The 15,918-nt window shown below is 39.9% G+C and overlaps 1 protein-coding gene across 1 annotated transcript in view; it reads left to right on the forward strand.

The window, feature by feature from the left end:
* Positions 1 to 15,918, forward strand: part of LOC127657782 (thrombospondin type-1 domain-containing protein 7A-like) — a 151,341-nt gene that overhangs the window by 130,907 nt on the left and 4,516 nt on the right. Inside the window, exons 20-26 of the mRNA XM_052146684.1 lie at positions 1,305 to 1,446; positions 1,854 to 1,969; positions 4,187 to 4,304; positions 7,388 to 7,533; positions 8,963 to 9,137; positions 10,180 to 10,353; positions 14,780 to 14,860. Coding sequence (XP_052002644.1) covers positions 1,305 to 1,446; positions 1,854 to 1,969; positions 4,187 to 4,304; positions 7,388 to 7,533; positions 8,963 to 9,137; positions 10,180 to 10,353; positions 14,780 to 14,860 — 952 coding nt within the window. The remainder of the gene's footprint in view (positions 1 to 1,304; positions 1,447 to 1,853; positions 1,970 to 4,186; positions 4,305 to 7,387; positions 7,534 to 8,962; positions 9,138 to 10,179; positions 10,354 to 14,779; positions 14,861 to 15,918) is intronic.

Below are 15,918 nucleotides of genomic sequence, written 5' to 3' on the forward strand. Positions count from 1 at the left end.
CGAGTCCTCCAGCCCCTGATGGACAGAACTGCTCTTGGCGGCCAGCAGCTACCCCTCCGTCCCCAGGCAGACAGACGGCTGCGGCTGCTCCTTTGGTGTACAGAAGCAGCAAGGGCTCCGCGACAGCGCATCCCTCCTTTTTCCCAGTGTTTGGCAACATTGTAACAGGTTCAGGATGGGCAAGGAGGCGGGAACCGGCTAAGCAGCCGACATAAACTTAAATGATATTAATGAATTTGAAACAAACAGAGACACAAATGCACAGCAGTGTTGCGTCTATCTCTCTCTCTCTCCAACCGGCGTCTCCGGCCGCCCCTTATCTCGCTCTCCCACTGATCAGCTGATTCAGAGCTGCTGTGGATCTTCATTGCCCAGCCCCGCCGTCCTCCTCGTCACACATACTTTTCTAAAGAAAGCTAAAATTTAGGTTACAGTAAGGCACATACTTTGGAAGTGAATTGGGGAAATTTATGGAGGGTTTAAAAGGTGAAGAAAACATTTAATCGCTGTTTTTACAGTCATATGGTGTTATGTCTTCTTGGCAACGAAGTTGTAAAATTGGCTATAAATTTACATAAAAATAGTATGTGATTTTATCACATTAAAATCATGTTAACACACATATTGGTTACGTCTTGTAGCTATACCTTTGAAACAGTGAGTATTTTAACATTTACAGATTGGCCCCCATTCATTTCCATTGTAAGTTCCTCACTGTAACCCAGATTTTTGCTTTTTTTTTTTTTTTTTTTTTAAAGAAAAGGAGGGACAACTCTTTTTGCTTTATGTGATTTTTGAAGCTACACAGTGCTGGTCACCATTCACTTGCATTTTATGGACCAGATATGAGAGAGCCTTCAAAGAATATTTGTTTGTGTTCTGCTGAAGAAAGAAAATCATACACATCTGGAATGGCATAAGGGTGAGTAAATAATGAGAGAAATTTCATTTTTGGGTAAACTATCCCTTTAAATGTAACATAACTTAGAACTTTTTACTGAGATGCTCAGTGTCTCTCTCTTTGTTTCTCCTTATCTGGGTAATGCCAATGGGGACTTTATTTTATCCTGGGCTTTTATGACCTCATTGAGAGTCAGCAGACATTAAAGTCTTAATAGCGGCATAAAAATCACAGCAGGTCATTGAGATGCACTTGTTCGACAGTAAATGAACAGCACAAGGATAAATATGAACACTTATTTTCTCTTGTCTTTGTTGCATGTGATCTTGTAAATGTATTTTGAGTTATGTGCTCTCACAGACATGAATGAATAGGACTCTGTGTGTTTTCTGTGTCTCCTAAGCCGTGTTCTGGAAGTGGCGATCGGGAGAGGACGGCATTTGCCCTGCGTCTGCCTAAAGAGGGAGAGGACTGTCCGGTTAGCATGCAGACTGAGCCCTGCCTTCTGAACCGCAACTGTTTTCACTATAATTACAACATCACGGGTGGGTGTACAAGGAAATTGAAATAGTTCTTAATTGTTGTGATGATTCAAAACGCACCTCACATTTAAAGAGCAAAGTATGTATTTAGGTACCACTTGTGGCACCAAATGTGTCTGACTACTTCAGTATTTTCTCAGCATTACAACATAAGCTCTTATATGTCTTGTTTTGCATTGTTCTCGCTTCAGTGCCATTAAAATGCATTAGACTGTGTGTGTGCATAATTCAAGAGTTACTATCATTACTGGAAATGCTTTTTCCTTCTGGCCAGAATTCATTCATGATAACCTCCTAAGAACGTTATAGTAAAGTGCTGAATTGGTGTTTGTTTATGGAGCAAAAACTTTGCCCTAAAAAGTGTGTGTGTGTGTGTGTGTGTGTCTGTGTGTGTGTCTGTGTTTTCTTAGACTGGAGCACATGCCAATTAAGTGCCAATGCTGTGTGTGGAATTGGTGTCAAAACGAGGATGTTGGACTGCGTAAGAAGTGACAGCAAGTCAGTTGACATGAAGTTCTGCAAAGAGGTTTGAAGATTTGTTTACAGGCCAAGTAGTTTTAAACTACTGAATATTCAGAGCATTGAAAAAGTAACTAGATGTGCATTTCCTAAAGGAAATAAAACTTTTTGCAAAGCAACAAATATAGCAAAATTCCTGAATAATCTTTTGCTCTCTTAAAATATTGTTATGATGAGACAATGGTGGGAAAGGAGATAATTTGTGCCATTTTAAGTTATGGGTTAATGAAATAGTTCACCTAAAAATTACAATTCTCTAATCATTTACTCACCCTCATACCATCCCAGATGTGTATAACTTTCTTTCATATGCTGAAAACAAATGAAGATTTTTAGAAGAATATCTCAGCTCTGTTGGTCCTCACAATGTAAGTAAATGGTGACCAAAACTTTGAAGCACCTAAAAGCACATTGAGGAAGCTAAAAGTAATCCACAAGACTCAAGTGTTTTAATCTTTTTTTCTGTAAATCTGCTGTTTTGACCAGCCCTACTATTTGCATTCACCAAAGGACCAAGTTTCCTTCCTTTTTTTGGCGATTCGCGTTCTGCTCTGCAGGGAGGAGAAAGGGAAACAATGGGAGGGATAAACAAAGGTTAAAAAAAATCATATTTGCACAACACTTGCATTGAATGGACCAACAGAGCTGAAATATTATTTTAAAAAGTTTTTCTTTGTGTTCAGCAGAAGAAAGAATGTCTGTGATGGCATGAGGGTGAGTAAATGATTAGAGAATTAAAATTTTGGGGTAAACTACTCCCTCAATGTGAGTCAGAAATGGGAAAAGTCAGACAGCTCTGGTCACTTTAATTGGACCCTGTGGGAGATAAATCAGCTGTGTGGTATATTAACCTTGTAACCCTGCCTTTAACCAGTCCCACTTTGCACACGGGTAACAAACATCTCAAGTGCAGAATGCCTGTCCTTGGGAAAGAAAAAAATGCAAAAAAAAGGCAATTGCAATTTCTATGTTTTTTCTCCTAGACAGCAGGGAGATTAAATGGAAAGCAAGTGGAATCTCTTGCTTCTCAGATGTTTTTTATTTATTTTTTGCTGAGATAAAGACCCCAGTAATCTCACATCTCTCACTTTTTAGAAGAAACAAGGGGATAATTCAATGAAAAACTAGAGAGTTTGTTGAATAGTATTATTAAATAGAAAAACAGATGATCTAATCTGATAGGTTAAAGGAATAGTTAACAAAAGATCTCTCATCATTTACATCCCACATGTGCTCTTCTTTCTTCTACAGAAAACAAAAATTGATTTTTAGAATATCTCAGCTCTGTAGGTCCTCACAATGTAAGTGAATGGTGACCAAAACTCTGAAGCTCCAAAACGCACATGTAGCCAGTATTAAAGTAATCCATACAATTCCAGTGGTTTAATCCACGTCTTCTGAAGTTATCCAGTTGATTTTGAATGAGAAAAGACCAAAATGTTTCTCCTTTTCACTATAAAATCGTGACATCGGCAGTCTTCTTGGCAATCATGATTTCAAGCTCGATTAAACTTCCTATAGCGCCATCTAGCGCTCTGCACATGCGTCAAGCACTAGGAAGTGTAATCAAGCTTGGCATCATGATCGTGCCTAGAAACTGTAACGGCAAGGGGTCTAGTAAAAAAGGAATTACATTGGTGTGTTCTTACCCAAAACTGCTTGGATCGCTTCAGAACACATTGAATAAATGGTAAATGGTCTGCACTTATATAGCGCTTTTTTTTAACCTTAGAGGTTACCAAAACACTTTACACTGTGTCCCATTCACCCATTCACAACTCATACACCAATGGCGGCAGAACTGCCATGTAATGCCATGCAAGGCATTGGGAGCAACTTGGGGTTCAGTGCCTTGCCCAAGGACACTTCGGCATGTGGAGTCGTGTGGGCCGGGATTCGAACCGCCAACCCTGCGATTAGCAGCTAACACCTGAGCCACAGCTGCCCCATATGATTACACCACTTGTTTTGGTCACCATTCACTTGCAATGTGAGGACCTACAGAGCTGAGATATTCTTCTAAACATTTTAATTTGTGTTCTGCTGAAGAAAGAATGTCATACATATCTGGAATGGCATGGGTGTGAGTAAATAAGTCGAAAATGTTCATTTTTGGGTGAACTTTTTCTTTTAAAGCCTTTTTGTCAGGGTTAAAATGAGAGATGAGCATTTCTCATGAATGCTAAAGAAACAGGATTAAAGAGTGACTTGTTTTCTCTCACAGCTGGGCTTAGAGAAGAAGTGGCTGATGAACGCTTCCTGTATGGTGGAGTGTCCAATCAACTGCCAGCTCTCTGATTGGTCGGCTTGGTCTGATTGCTCCCAGACCTGTGGCCTCGAAGGTAATGCCAAATACTGGACTAAAGCATATACGATTCCTCACTGTTCTAAGGAAACTTTCATCCCAAAGTGTTGTCATCATTTACTCACCCTCATGTCTTTCAAAACCGAAAACAAAATTTTAGGCAGAATGTCCGAGCTGCCCTCTTCCATACAGCGAAAGTGGATATTAATTTACATTGCCAAGCTTCAAAAAGGACAAAAGCACAATAAAACAATGATGAAAATAGTCCATACAACTCATACACTATATTTCACTCTATTCTGCCAAAGCGTATAAATCTAATTAGTGTGTGTGTTCAATTAAAAAATTGTCCCCATTAGGCTTGAGTAGATTTAATTTTTTTGAAGCCTAATGGTTCTTGTGTATCACATGACCAACTGCGGTGTGAAAAGTATGAGGATACACAACCGCAAATTAGATTTGAGAGCTGTGGCATAGGGGAACGTTTTCAGTGAATAGCGTCTTAAATTTCAGTCTGTTCTTGACACAAAGCTGTTGTATACTTAAAATATAGGCCTCAAGTTTTATGGTGCTTTTTTTTGTCAATGTTTGGAGCTTGGCAGTGTAGATCACCATACACTTTCATTGAATGGAAAAGAGCAGCTTGGATGTTCTGCCTAAATTCTCATTTGTGTTTCATGCAAGTTTGAATATTATGAGACTGAGTTCATGATAACAGCATTTTCATTTTTGGGTAAATAAGTCATTTAAGTGATTATTTATATTCAGGCATGTGCAATATTTGGTTCAAGGTATCATCATTGCTCTAAATAATGTATGTGCCAAGATATATTTATATACAGTATACAGTATGTGAAAAGATATAGCAAAGGAGAACTCTGAAATATGAGATGAAATAATGTACTGACTGAAACAGTACTGCTCAAGGAATAACAAACCAGCCCTAGACAGACACTGACAGTCTGACTGCCAAGCACTTCCAAGATAAGGTAGAAGAGAGGAACATGGGAGAGAGAGTGAGATGGTGTATTGTGTGCCGTGTTATGCTAAACACATGTGGGATGAGCTAGCAGGTTATCTAACACAGTCTTGGCTTGAGCTAGAAACTGCAAGATGATGTGTGTGGGTGAATCTCACAAAAAATTAATTTGTACCGCCTTTATACTGATTTAAATGTAAACAAAAGCATAGTATTACAATAGACTGTATATAAGATATTTTCCTGATTTTTCCATAACTGTTGGAAACCTGTAAAAAGGATTCATCAGGTAATTGTTGTTGTTGTTGTTGTTTTATTCTAATAAATGCAAAAAAAGTTTTTTTAGGGGGTAAGGTTAGTGTTTGGGTTAGTCTGTACTACTTTAAAACCAGACAGAAATGTGGTAAAGTAACCTTCACTCCACTTTTCTATAAATAAAAGCCAAAAAAAAAATGTATAGAGTAAACATGTGTGTGTAGTTGAGCTGTAAGATTTGTGAGCACTCCAATATTATTAGAGCTGTAATTATATTGGAGTGCTCAGGAGAGTAAAATGCTATAAAATGACAACAGACACAAGTCGTACCTACAAATCATAAGTACTAATAATAATATTTCATTTATTCTCTTAAGATACCACTTATGCTGTATAAGATTAACTGTAGATGCACGTCATGCACAAAGACAAACCTACAAACACATATAGAGCTCAATACGGGTACATTTCACAAACATATGAAATAAAAACTGAGAAATGGAGCCTATTTTGAGATTTTTTTTGGCATTATTTTCATGGTTATAATGCACATTTCCCCCCTAATTTACATTACCATCTGTCCAGATGTTTTCAATTTAAGTATTATTTGAATTACCATTATTCTCAATGGATATTCACATCTCTATAGTGAATATATGTTTTTCTTGTCCTTGTGTTCTAAAGGGAAACAACTGGGTGTTCCTTAAACTTCAGGCAATTTCATGTCCCAGGGGTTGATTTAAAAAAAATACAAAATACAAAAAATAAATAAAATTTTATATAATGGTCACGATAAAAATGCCTTAATTTATTTGTGTTACATTTTAAATGTCTTTTATACATAGATTTGACTGTATTAGCCTTGACCTAGACTTATGAAAATACTAATTATTACATTTTTAAAACTATGCTAATCCCCCCCAGACAATTTTGCCCCAATAATGTTTTTAAAAGTTAGTGTACTTGTTCACCAAGTGGACAGAAGTGTCAGCGAAGAGCATGCTTGAGATGAAATATGAGACAGTTGATTTTTAAAGAAAATTCAATGTTAATATGACTGTGCAGAATATTTTTTATTGGGCATCATTTCCAGTCAAGCTGTCATTTTGCCAAAGTTTGCTAAACGAGTGAAACATTTTTAATAATAGTGTGTATTTAGGATATTATGTTAGCCATGAAATTAGCCTCAGCTAGATAAAGGAGTTGGCCAATTTATTTGAAACAATCTTTAAAAATGTAATTTCCATCAGCATAATTTCCTGCACAGAATTCTATAAACACATTACAGAATTTGAGATGTGCTGGAAATGACACTGTGTTTGGAGTTTTCGTGACATTCAGACTAAAATAAAATGACATAAATCTCCTTTGATGCATGAACATACACTGTCAGACATTGTTAGTAGACAGATTTATGAAATATATTGAGACTGTGAAAAGTATTTTAACGAGACTTTACTTTCTAGCAGTACACAGTGCTAAAAGTGCCTGAGGTTGAAGAAACACCCAACTATTTTCAGCTCTAACATATTTCATTTGTTAAAAATGCTCTTTTTGAGACCTTTTACTTATGAGGAGGACCCCAAAAGGAGGTTTTGTCAGAGAAAGCTAACTTTTTGGGGCAATTTTGAAATACATACACACTGATTTTATGAGAAGATATTGTTTGAATAGAAAATGTTTGTTGCATAAATCAGAGAAGCATTTAAGATTTAATATTTACAGCCAGATAATCACACTGTAAATTATTGATTAAAGAATAGCATCAGCCATTTATAAGGTTATTATTAGTCTGATTTATATTGATGTTTCTTAAATTACCTTGTTCTTACTGGAACTCTGCCTCAAATGCATTTTTCTCTGTATCATGTGTCATTATTCTCTAGGGAAGATGTGGCGGATACGGACGGTGGTACAGGCAACTCAGGGAGATGGGAGGCCATGTCCGTTCCAGATGGAGCAGTGGAAGCCATGCCCTGTGCGACCCTGTTACAAATGGCAGTACGGTCCCTGGTCAGAGTGCCGCGTGGAGGTCTCTCTCTCTCTCTCTCTCTCTCTCTCTCTCATTTCCTCTGTTTCTATTGGGTTTTCTCATTTTCTATGGTGATAAAGGAAGAGTTCATCTACAAATGAACATTCATTAATTTACTCATGTCAGTCAGAACCTTTCTGACTTACATGGAACACAAAAAGAGATTTTTACATAATGTCCAGGCAGCTCTTTTGCATACAACTGATGTTGAGTGTGACAGTTAACAGGACAGTTGTCATTATTTATTTACCCCATGTCATTCCAAACTTGTATTACTTTCTTCCGTTGAACACAAAATTCGATTTATTTTATATATATATATATATATATAATGAAAGTAAGGAGTTCACTTTGAAGCTATCAAGCCGCAAAATGTATAAAAAAAAAAAGCTTGAGGCAGACAATCCTCTCAAAAGGAGGAAGCAGGAACCAGATTAACAATAAATAAGACTTTAATTCAACATAAAACACTGAACTGAAACAGAACACATGCACAGACAAAATACTGCTGCATCTGTCTGTCTCTCTCTCTCTCTCTCTCTCTCTCTCTCTCTCCCTCTCTCTACACCCTCCTCCTCGTCACATACCCCCATCACCCGATTTAGGCTGGGAAAACCTCCGGTCTGACTTACTCCCTTACCGGAGGGGAGGAGTTGCCTTTTTGGCCATTCCGTCACTGGCTGGTCTTTCCTGCTCTGGGTGCCTGAGTAGGACGAGGGAAGGGTTGGGGAGAGAGAAAGAAAGTGGGAGAGACAGAGGGAGAGAGAGAGCACCTCCTGGTGGACGGCAACAGCTCCTCCATCCCCTGGCGGACGGCAATGACACCTCTGCTTGCTGGAAGTCCGCGAAACCCAGGACTGGAGGAAGACGTGCTGTCAGATAGCCCTCACAACTGACGGAGGATCGCGACACCGAGGAGAGGAGTGGTTCAATGGCATCTCTCTCTCTCTCTCTGGCATCCCCTGCTCCTACTTTTATCTCTCTCCCGCTGATTGGACAACTCAGCGTCGGGCGTGAATCCACTCGGCCCGGCCACGCCCTCCTCCTCATCTCAAAGCTCAATGAAAGTATTGTAAAAGTTGAAAATGGCAGAGGTATTCTTCAGCCTTTTTTTTTTTTTTTTTTTTTGCTGAGCTCCAAGGTGGCTCATTAGATTCAAACATTTTAATATTTATTGAATTGTATTGAGCAGTTCAATACTTGAAGCTAAACACCTCAATCACTCAACAGCATCCACACTGAATATGGTAACTCCCTGTTAACTTGCTTTTCCAATGCCTTGTTTTTCATTTTCTCCTTTGTCTTCGTCTTCTATTCTCCTATTCTCTCTGATCTCACATCTCAATCCTCCTTTTGATCTTGGGATTTAGGAAGTGTTTATGATTGCTTAGTGGCACAAATCTCAAATCTGTGTGTGTGTGTGTTGAAGGAGGTGGTGTGCGGGGTGGGCCTGCGTTTCCGCAACCTGTCCTGCTTTGTATCTGATGGCTCCAGCAATGGGCAGAGCAGCATTGTAGAGGAGGAACTCTGTGCTGGACTGGAACTGGCTGTTGATGACGATAAAAACATTGTTCTGGAGGAGACCTGCACCTTACCCTGCCCTGGTAATGTGTTATGTAATCAGATTACTTTTGGGATACTATATTACTTTTCATTGCATGTAAATAATGTCAGCCAGAAAAATTCCCATCCACAAAAAAAATAAAATAAATGAAAATGCTATTTCGAAAAACACCTGGAAGTGTAAAATAGCACTTCTGATCTGGAACAGATAGAACTTTAGCCAGCTGACATTGAAAAAAGTAATGCAAAATTAACTTAAAGCCATTCACACCGAGCACTTACCCTGCATTTGCACTTTTTTTAATCGTTTTTCTACATAAACGTGCTAAACGGACGTCTTTGATTGTTTGCTTTGCTGATTGTTCAGTGTTTCTCCAGGACTGTTGCATTTCTAAGATACGTGCCAAGTTAAAAGATCTTCTACCTTTAAAAAAACGTGTCTCGGGACACCTCGTGTTTCATTCCTTAAGCTGAGTCTTCCTTGTAGCCTCTCAGTTTTTCAGCGTCTCACGCAGGTGCTAGGTGTTTCAATTGCCATGATAATTTAAGAGAACTTATGAAAAAATTTCTTGAGACACCTGCTTTCTGTTCCAGCTTTTTTTTTACATAACACATTTGGTTTGAACAACCCCTAACTCATTACTTTCTATGAAAAGGGACCCTTACGCCAGCATTTCACACATGGGTACCATATTTATTAAGCTGTGGTGTCAATTTATAAAGATATTTCCAAAATGCATCTCGAGCATAATGAGCATAATGCAACCTGCATAATGTTCCATTTGATGCGTGGAGTCTAGCTTTTTTTTTTTAAGAAATTACTTTCCATAAAAAGTGACATTTGCACTGTGTCTTGCTGTTTTTTGTGCATTTCGCACAGGAACATGTTACATAATAAAATAAATAAACTTTTAAAAGCACGTCTGCATTTTTTTTACACCATTGCACTGTGTCTAGCTTGGACCAGTGGTCAGTCAAAAGTCTAATTATGGAATACTTTAATACCCCCTGCCATTATCAAGGTGTTGTGAGTTGATAAGTGGGCAGCTGTCACATGAACGGCTCTTCTGTTCCTCCGCTCAGGTGACTGTTATCTGATGGAGTGGTCCGATTGGAGCTCATGTCAGAGTGTGTGTGTGAAGGGCCAGCGTTTGGACTTCAGTCCTGTGCAGGTCCGCTCGCGTGCCATCTTCGCCCAGGAACCAGAGAACATCGCTCAGTGCCCCGATCAGGAGTGGCAGTCCCGGCCCTGCACCAGTGAGAAACGCTCTTCTACTCTCTCATTTGCATATAGACACATCAACCAATTGTTTGAATGTATTAAGTATGGATGATTTTCGGAATGAATACCTTTCAAATCACCTGATTTAGCATATCGTCTTGGTTACTTTCATAACCTACGTTCTCTGATGGAGGGAACGATAAGTTGTGTCAATTTAGTGACATTAGGGGTCGCCCTTGGGAGCCCCAAACACCTCTGATCTATGAAACTCTCCCAGACCTACAGGTATAAGAGGTGTTGGCTCGCAACCACTCATTCAGGTTTTGTGCTGAGGAGCCGAGACAAGGTCCCAGCCATTTCAGCGGGTAGTTCAGTGTTGTGACAGGAGGGACACAATGTCTCATTCCCTCCATCAAGGAGCAGAGGTTACAAAAGTAACCAAGACATTCCCTATCTGTCACTTACTCGACGTTGTGTCGATTTTGTGACAATAGGGGTGCCTATATGAAATGCCATGACTAGCTGAACTGTGTTACGTGGACTGGCGGTGCGAGACGGGCAAGCTGTTGTGTGCCTAGTAGCTAGCGCACCTGGCTAACACGTAACCTCCCCAATGCACCTATGAGCGTTCTACAGTCCCCCGCACCTCAGGGACAAGTCGACTGCCCAAAAAATGGGCACAGGCTGACCCAGACATGGCCTCTTCTCTTTTTTTCTCCCCAAAAAGAATGGAAATCGTTCAGCTGGGGGCCATAAGTGTTCACTTCGGGGAGGTCCAAATAGATGCGTAAAGCACGCACCGGACACATCAACGACAAAGCTAGGTCTGCCCACTCCTGTGTTCCACTCGCAGGAAGCGGCCAGGGTGCGAAACTCAATCGCATAGTCAGCGCATAGTCAGATCCTCCCAAACCTCCCTACAGCTGCACGATCAAACACTCGGCGGAGTTCAGTGGAGAAAGCTTCATACGTGGTGCAGCACAGATGTCTGTTGTCCCACATGGCAGTTCCCCATTCACCAGCCCTTCCGGAGAAGAGCGCGACTTTCACTCGTCTTTCATTGTGTCAGAGGCAATCGCAGAGGACTGTAGGGTGAAGAACATTCAACATTGATACAGAAAGGCACTAACGGAACCCGCCACACCTGAGAACGGAAATGGAAAGAGGATGCGAGCCACTGGGCACCAAGAGGCGTGGTGAACCATCGAGGTCAATGGGGGTGTTTCAGGAGAGGGACTGGGATCGGGAGAATGGCGGAGTTGTTGGACCACCGTGGTGAGTTCAGCAAGCTGCAATGCCATCATCTCCAATGCCCGATTTGAAGCAGAGATTTGGCCTTGTTGATGCCCTAGCAGAGCTCCTTGCAGTGACAGAGTGGAGCGAAGAGTAGATTCCTCTGCTGCGTCTATGTTTGGCTAGGTTATTCAAGAATGAGAAAGAGACCAATTTCAGAAGAACAGTTCAAAGGATTAATTAAAAACAAATGTCATCATGAACTGTGCTGGCAAAGTATTAGAATCCTAGCAGTGGGTGCAGTGGCAGGAGGTGAGGAACAAGTCTGTGTGTGCTTAGTGGGTACACAGAGGTCAAAGGAAGTGTGTGTTCATAGACAGTTTGTAGAGTCGTGATAAGCGAGCATCAATGCCTTTAACTTGACACAAGCAACCATTGGCAGCCTGTGCAGTTTGATGAAGAGAGGTGTGATATGCACTCTCTTGGGCACGTTGAAAACCAAACATGCTGCCATGTTCTGGATCAATTTCAGAGGTTTGACTGAACATGCAGAAAGTTCTCCTATAAAAGCTTTGCAGTAGTTCAGTCTCGATATGCTTGGACAAGGAGTTGTGTAGCATGCTCAGATTGGAAGGGTCTGATCTTCCTAATGTTGTACAGAGCAAATCTGCACGTCTGCAAGTTCAACTGATCATCAAACACAACCCAAAGATTTCTGGCTGTCCTGGATTGTGTAATTGTTGACAAGTCTAGTTTAATGGTAAAGTTATTATGAACTGCTGGGCTCGCTGGAACGTAGTTCCGTCTTTGCTAGGTTGAGTTGAAGGTGGTGTTTTTTCATCCAGCACAACAGGCCTAACAGGCAGGCTGAGATCATGCAGCTACTATACGATCGTTAGGCTTGAATTGAGTTGTGTGTCATCGGAATAACAATAATAGGAAGGACTATGTGCCTGAATGACAGATCCCAGTGATGTCATGTTTATGGAGAAGAGCAGGGTCCCAAGCAATAAACCCTGAATAACAGAATTAATATAGTAAAAGAGCCATGTAGGGTGCTACTGGTTGTTTAGATCAATTTTACTATCAGAAACGATTAATAATTAATAATTATCAATTATGAATGACTAATTCAATTAAATAATATAATTTAATTCATTAAATTCTATCCTCAGGGCACCACTCTTTGAGAAGAGAAAAATGATAGTAAGTGACTGATCGAGTCTCATAAAAATCTACCCTGAAGGTTGAGTATCTTGATTTTTAATCAAAATAATCAAAAAGGGGAGAAACTAGTCAAACTATTGCCATACGAATCCAACAGTAATCTGGTTACAGTTGATTTCTAACAGCAACAAAATAATAATACACTGAAGTAATAGGGGAGTTCTTGACGTGGCAGAGGCTGGCTTCAACACAATATTCAAACAAACAACTAGGAGTACTTCTTATTATAATATAACAATATTTATTATAATCAAACAGCAATGAACTCCGCCAATACTATATGAATATAACACAAAAACATAACATGAAAATCCGAACTAAATAGTGGAGCTGTATGCTAGTGTATTTATGTATGTATGTATGTGGGGGTGTGTCTAGAATCGGTAACAAAGAAAACAAAATGTTGGATTAAACTCCACATGGAGAACTAGTTTCAAAATGGAGGATCCGTTTCAACATGGAGAACTAGGTTCAAAATGGCAAGCTGGATTGAAAATGGAAACTAAATTCAAAATGGCAAACTGGATTGAAAATGGAAACTAAATTCAAAATGAAGGATCAGATCCAGCATGGAGAACTAGGTTCAAAATGGAGGACTATATCGAAAAGGCGGAGCCAACGATCATTTGAATTTGGAGGGAAGGGAGAAAAGGAAAATGGCTGGATCAGATCCAGAGCAATGGAGCTACTACAACGTGGAGGTGGAAATGAGCATGCACACAAAGGAACTGACGAAACAGGCTGGAAAATTTGAAACACCAGCCTCGGACATAAACCGCGGTGCTGCTCACTCCGTGGATTTCAGTGAGAGAGAGAGCGAACAAACAGGGGTGCATGCAATTTAACTGAGGATAACCGCTGGTAACAGCTGGACTGAATCACTAGCTCAGATCACTCAGTAAACAACATTTCACCCAAATTTGACGATCTCACAAATCAAAACAGCACAACAGCGATCGGAGTTAAACATACAAGATTATCCTCAAAACATCAAACATTCAGCATCAAATATACAATTTAGTTGTACAAGAAAAGTCACAGTTTCTAAATTAAATCTGCCCAGATTTCAAGCCTTACTTGGGAAATCCTGAGTAATTTCTGCAGAGTTGGCCATTTGAATTCCTGTTGCGTTGAGCGTTCAGGAGAAAACGATCTGGAATCGGTCCTTTGTCTTACGCTCGTTGGTGAAAAGACGCATCTCTGCTTTGTTCCTCAATCCGGTGACAGAGAGAAATGCAGGCGATGGTCAACGTTGATAGAAAACAAGTAAGAAGGGTAGCTGGTCACCTTTCCATTTTCTAAATTCACTGTTGTCTTGCAGTGAAAATGAATGAACCGGTTGTAATAAGTATACTACTAGACTGGAACAAAGATAAATTAATCTTACTCCACCGTGGCCAAATGGTGAGGTTAGAAAAATGTGGTCTCTCTGTCCAGAAGGAGGGAAAATGTGTAGATGCATGTCTATTTTTAAACCGCTGGGTTAGAAGCTGGGTGCAGAGAGGATGAAATTCACCTCTTCCCACTAGTTTTGTTGACAAGATGACGTCATCGGTCATAGGCTGCTTTTTGACCAATGGCGTTTGAGATCGGGTCCATGGGCGGGACTTCACATCCAGCTGTGAAACTGTGAAGGACCCTGGGAAACTGAGTTCAATGTCTCACCTTTGATCATAGAACAAAAGGCCATGCTGTTTCCGCTGCCATTTTGATTGGGAAGGCCCTACAGCCATTACAAGCATGAGACAAATAAGCAAACAAATAAATAAATAGATTCTTGGTTGAGTATGTCAGGGTCATTTCTTATCTATAAAAAGCATTTTAAAAAGATGAGTTTTTAATAATTTCTGTAAACAGTTCAATGTGGGAGCATCTCTTATGACAAGAGGCAGAGCATTACATAACTTGTGGGCAATAAAAGCCCCAAAAAAGACATGTGAATAATGGTTTGACCACAGATTAACCACTGTCAGTATATTAATTTACTCTTCATTCTTGTAGATGGAGAGTGTTATGAGTACAGGTGGATGGGCGGTCCTCAGCTGATCTGGTGTGAACGTTCTGATGGAATAAACGTAACAGGTATTGAATCACACTACCTGACATCTGTCTCCATAAGTCAAATTATGAAAATCCTAGTTGTACATGTATGAACAAACGAACATCCCATCTCCTTTGAAAAGACAGAGGTTAGGTTCGGAATAGCATACTGATGTGCTACTCTTACTATTCCTTCACTATATAGTAGGTATACAATTACTTAATGACCTACAGTACTACACTTGCTATAATATGCAGTATACAACTAAGCACACTGAATGAAATACTGAATACAACAATGCAATATGCTTGACTTGACCTTCCATTTGATTTTTATAAAGAACGAATGCCATATTCTATTTAGACTCATTATTTGATTGGACTGCCTAAATGTAAGACTGATTAAAAATGGAAAACAACCATTTCTATTTCAAAGATGATAACTAGGCACAACTCACATGCAAGGTAGTGAGGTCATTTGATGATGATGATGATGTATTATACTACTGTTTGAAATGTTTAGAATTGCAAACTGTTTGTAAAACCATTGCTAATAAAATCGGATATTCACTCAGTGACCACATTATTAGGTAGACCTGTACACCTACTTATTCATGCAATTATCTAATCAGCCAATCGTGTGGCAGAAATGCAATGAATAAAATCAGCAGATACAGGTCAGGAGCTTCAGTTAATGTTCACATCATCCATCAGAGTGGGGAAAATATGTTATCTCAGTGATTTTGACTGTGGCATGATTGTTGGTGTCAGACAGGCTGGTTTGAGTATTTTTGTAACTGCAGATCTCCTGGGATTTTCACGCACAAGAGTCTCTGGAGTATATAGAGAATGGTGCCAAAACATCTAGTGTCCAGCAGTTCTGTGGACAGAAGCACCTTTTTGGTGTGAGAGGTCAACAGATTGCCAGACTGGTTTGAGCTGACAGAAAGGCTGCAGTAACTCAGATAAACCTTCTGTACAATTGTACTGAGCTGAATAGCATCTCAGAATGCACAAATTGTCGGCGGTTGGGCTACGACAGTAGAACACCACTGTCAGCTTTCAGTTCTTGGCTGACAGAAGTGGAATCCGACATGGTC

This window comes from Xyrauchen texanus, chromosome 17 (genome assembly GCF_025860055.1).
Source record: "Xyrauchen texanus isolate HMW12.3.18 chromosome 17, RBS_HiC_50CHRs, whole genome shotgun sequence".
Classification (NCBI taxonomy): Eukaryota; Metazoa; Chordata; class Actinopteri; order Cypriniformes; family Catostomidae; genus Xyrauchen; species Xyrauchen texanus.